Source organism: Penaeus japonicus, unplaced genomic scaffold (assembly GCF_977035675.1).
Source record: "Penaeus japonicus unplaced genomic scaffold, GWHDUDI00000001_assembly GWHDUDI00000011, whole genome shotgun sequence".
NCBI classification, from domain to species: Eukaryota; Metazoa; Arthropoda; class Malacostraca; order Decapoda; family Penaeidae; genus Penaeus; species Penaeus japonicus.
The window spans coordinates 31,177,766-31,182,765 of NW_028234413.1; the positions used below are offsets into that span (position 1 = coordinate 31,177,766).

Sequence of the window (5,000 nt, forward strand, 5' to 3'; positions counted from 1 at the left end):
CTCTCTCTCTCTCTCTCTCTCTCTCTCTCTCTCTCTCTCTCTCTCTCTCTCTCTCTCTCTCTCTCTCTCTCTCTCTCTCTCTCTCTTTCTCTTTCTCTTTCTTTCTCTCCTTTCCTCTCCTCTGCTCTCCTCTCTCTCCCTCTCCCTCCCTCTCCCCTCTTTATTACCCTCCCTCCATTCCTCCCTCCCTCTCTCCCGCCTTCCCCCTTCTCTCCCTCCCTTCCTCTCTTCCTCATTCGCTCTCTGTCCCTCCGTCCCTTCCTCCCTATTGGGTAAGAGGGCCGCGAGCAGGCACTCAGGCAGTCATGCATACCCATTGGCCACCCAAAGCAGAGGCGACGCAACGCAGCGCAGTGCCACTGTGTTTCACTTTTCTTTCTTTTCCAAGTCGTCAGCTGGTGGGCATGGCTTGTCATTGTGACTCCCACATCCTGATCTGGAGCCAATGATGCCGACATCCTGACTCCCAACACCCACATCCTCCTCGGCTAACATCCTGCAATCCTGATTTATCCAGCCCCTTCCTTCTATCCCCCTCTACCTACCCCCCCCCCACCCCTGCGCACATACACACTCCTCCCTGCCCACCTGAGAGCCTCACGTTGATGTTTCCGGTGCATCCTAGTGTAGCGTGGGACAGTCACGTGCAACTGGCTTGCCCTGGCACTGGCTCTGGCACTAGCACTGCTACTGAATCTGGCGCTGTCTATGGAACTGACTCTGGTACTGACATTGGCACAAGCTATAGCTCTGACTCAGATTTTGGCACTGGTTCAGGTTCTGGTACTGTCGCTGGCACTGGCTCTGGCACTAGCTATAGCTATGGCTATGCTTTTGGCTCTAGCACTAGTTATGGCACTGACTATGGGTTTGGATATGGCATTAGGTCTGGCTCTAGTTCTGGCTATGGCACAGGCCATGGCACTGGCACTGCTCTGTATCCGAACATATCGTTGCTGTAATTTGTTCATATTCTGTATAGTGTGTACCAACTAATATTTGTACACATCTAGTGATGCACTTGGCTTGCCTCTCTCTCTTTCTCTTTCTCTTTATCTCCTTCTCTCACTCTCCCTCTCCTTCTCCCTCTCCCTCTCCCCCTCTTCCCCTCCCCTCTCCCTCTCCCTCTCCCTCTCCCTCTCCCTCTCCCTCTCCCTCTCCCTCTCCCTCTCCCCCTCTTCCCCTCTTCCCTCTCCCCTCTTCCCCTCTTCCCCTCTTCCTCTCTTCCCCTCTTCCCCTCTTCCTCTCTTCTCTCTCTCTCTCTCTCTCTCTCTCTCTCTCTCTCTCTCTCTCTCTCTCTCTCTTCTCTCTTCTCTCTTCTCTCTTCTCTCTTCTCTCTTCTCTCTTCCTCTCTGTCTGTCTGTCTTTCTCAATCTCTCTCTCTCTCTCCCTACCTAACTCCCTCCTTCCCTTCCTCTCTCCTCTTTTTTCCCTCTCCTCTCTCTATCTCTTTTTTTTCTCTCACTTTCCCTTTCCCTCCCCCCCCCCCCCCCCCCCTCTCTCTCTCTCTCTCTCTCTCTCTCTCTCTCTCTCTCTCTCTCTCCCTCCCTCCTCTCCTCCCTCCTCTCTCTCTCTCTCTCTCTCTCTCTCTCTCTCTCTCTCTCTCTCTCTCTCTCTCTCTCTCTCTCTCTCTCTCTCTCTCTCTCTCTCTCTCTCTCTCTCTCTCTCTCTCTCTCTCTCTCTCTCTCTCTCTCTCTCTCTCTCTCTCTCTCTCTCTCTCTCTCTCTCTCTCACTTTCTTCCGTCTCTCGTATTTTCCTCCTCAACTCTACCTATTATTATAATTATATATCGCTCAAAGTAAAAAAAAGAAACAAAAATGTTGCAGTTCTAGCCAGGTCAGCGAAGTAGTTACCCGGATTAAGATGGTGTTTGTACAGAATACAGTGTTTATAACTGAGCCAAGAGACCATTAGTATTACGGACATGATACAACAGGTATACAAACAACCCGCGTGATGCACATGCAGGAATACTGTAAAGGTATTGTGAAAAGTGGAACGGCATAGATGCCCTCAGCACGATTTCTAGCAGTGTTAAAAAAAGGTTTGCTTGTAACTTAATCATGCCATAACAGTGTGAATATGCAACAGTTACTGTTTAGAAAAAAATGCATCAGTCCGCCCTCGATGTACGTTTTCTACGGGAGAAGTACCGCGTTTTCTTTTAAAGATAGTCGCGCAGGGTCTGTCATAGTAAATTGGAGGAGGTGAGGAGAGGCACCAAAGGAATTTCAACTAGATGTCTCAGATAAAGTTTTCTTAGTTTTGTTATCATGTTCTTGTTATGCGTGATGTTAAGCGTGGGCTCTAGCCATATGGGTATCCAGATACGTTATGTGCTGGTTTAGAGAGTGAGTGAGGGAATGACTGAGTATGTGCTTGAATGGCTGAGTTAGTGAATGAGTGGATGGGTGAGTGAGTGAGAGTGAGACAGAGAGAGAGAGAGAGAGAGAGAGAGAGAGAGAGAGAGAGAGAGAGAGAGAGAGAGAGAGAGAGAGAGAAAGAGGTACTAAGAGATAGAGAGACTGAGAAAGTAAGAGAGTAAGAGAGGCTAAAAAGTGGGAGATTAAGAGAATGTGGGAGTGAGAGACAGTATGAGAGCGAGGGTGAGAGTGCATGAGAGTAAGCATGAGTGTGAGTGTTAGAGAATGACAGAGAGAAAGAGAGAGTGAGTGTGAGTGGAAGAGAATGAATGAATGAATAAGTGAGAGAGAGAGAGAGAGAGAGAGACAGAACTGCACTTTCTCCATAAAGAATTACGCTGTCGATTTGGCCTTCGTTAATATTGACACGACTGTCCTTTTGAAGTGAAATGACGGCCTTATCTCCCCTGACCTTCCCGATCACCTTCAGCATTGCCCTTCGCTTCCTCTCGTTTCGACATCTGTTTCGGAACACTCTTCGAGCAAGAGGCAGTGCGGTGGGACTGTTTTTTGCCCCCACCCCTCCCAGGCCTCCCTCCTCCCATCCTACGGGCTTTTGTCAGTGTTCGATTTCGTGCAGCTGCTTTTGGATTGTGGCTTTGTGAAGAAGGGGCTCCGAGATGAAGTTCTTTTCCAAATTGAATCCTGTCTTGACGACTGTCAGAAGGTAGGCTTAGTCAGTGCGGGAAAAATGACACACGCGTGCGCGCGGCTCATAGCACGCATCACTACACTGCATTCAAATGCACTAAACTATACTACAATACACTACAGTACGTTGCACTGAAATGCACTAAATTACACTACAGTACACTGCACTGCATTACACTACAGTGCACTACAATACACTATAATTGCACTGCACTGCACTGCACTGCACTACACAGCACAGCACAGCACAACACAACACAACACAACACAACACAACACAACACAACACAACACAACACAACACAACACAACACAACACAACACAACACAACACAACACAACACAACACAACACAACACAACACAACACAACACAACACAACACAACACAACACAACACAACACAACACAACACAACACAACACAACACAACACAACACAACACAACACAACACAACACAACACAACACAACGAGAGAGAGAGAGAGAGAGAGGGCGCTAGCTCTACTCGTTGAATACTCTTTCAGTGTGTCCCTACCATGTTATCATGTTATCAGTTTTCCGTTAACAGCTAAAACTTAATCTTGAACTCAAGCTTGCTACATGTAGAGCGGCCATGTAATGCAGGGCATGTTTTTGTTTCACGGGAATTAGTACATGAATCTTCTAAAAAAAAAATACTCGATTGTTTTGTGGTTTAGGGATAGAGAGAGAAATACGGTTATTCCACGTGATTTATTACGCGCTGTCCAATTTCATACGCGGCTTTTTGGATTCTGCACTAGTGACTCACGCTGAGGGAGTCGGATACGTTATAAGTGAATATATAGATAAATATAATGGATAAGGATTCTTACTTATCACCCTTATGAATTAGATAGATATGTATAATAACTATATGATATATTATAGATGTTGCCGTAAATGCCATACATCCATTTCTTGGTACTTCAGCTTTGGTCGTGGGTTCATTACCGAGCAATTGCGTGGTGACTTCTTTGGGTTTGTTTGATCGCATAGGCACTAACGAAGACTCTTTGGATTTTTTAACAAGACACAGGACTTGAAAAGGCATCCTCATCGCTCTTGTCTTTTGATCTGTTGCAGTGAATGAGCCTTGAAGGTTTTAGGTCTATTGCCAAGCAGGGGAATCCATTATAACACCGAGATATGTAGGGATTGTGCAGTATTGATATCCAAGTGGATACTCCCAAGCTCCCACATCCATAACATATTTAAAGGACAGTGCTATCCTTTATACCCCATTGAGCTGTCACTCAGCCATTCAACACACGCATACACGCACGCACGCACCCCCCCCCCCCATCACACACACACATGCCTGTGATTATAATACATGGCAATATGATTTATTACTGGAGGAAATAGTCGCACTAATTCAGGAACGCTTTAATTCAAGATGGATATGTTAACCTTAGATATATATATATGTAAAAGATGTTAGAGGCAATCTAAATAAACTAGATTATATAGTTTAATCATGAAATTGAAGTATATTACTTTGTCCGACCACCTACCAAAATTGGCTTCTTTCAAGATAAAACATTTTTTACTGATTAGTAGGATAAGATTTTTTCCCTCGAAATACATATTTCATTAAGATGATTATTGCAAACAATTTTCGACATTTTTACAAGATCACAAAATTCGAACTGATTATTCTGCTCAAGATTTTCCCCTCGAAACATATTTGTGAAAATGATAGTAATGGTAATCAAGCTCAATAGAATCATGGTCCATAGAATCATAGGTGTATATAGGAGTACCTATATACACCAAACCGAAGATTTAAGTATACCCTTAAATACGTCTTTTTGTTTAGCTGAATCCAAATCAAAGCACAAGTATATAGGTATTCTTCGAATTCAAGACCATAGTGGATACCCCCCCCCCCCCCCGAGCTTT

The 5,000-nt window shown here is 45.2% G+C and overlaps 1 protein-coding gene across 21 annotated transcripts in view; it reads left to right on the forward strand.

Moving 5' to 3' along the window:
- Nucleotides 1-5,000, forward strand: part of LOC122260786 (proton channel OtopLc) — a 142,290-nt gene that overhangs the window by 96,611 nt on the left and 40,679 nt on the right. For 2 of the 21 annotated variants that reach the window (XM_043028194.2, XM_086541877.1), the window contains exon 1: nt 2,893-3,091. The exons of 17 other annotated variants lie outside the window; for them this stretch is intronic. In XM_043028194.2, coding sequence (XP_042884128.1) covers nt 3,045-3,091 — 47 coding nt within the window. In that variant the 5' untranslated portion in view covers nt 2,893-3,044. Of the gene's footprint in view, nt 1-2,892; nt 3,092-5,000 lie in introns of those variants that run through there. 2 more of the 21 variants (XM_086541866.1, XM_086541878.1) reach the window with 1 other exon arrangement.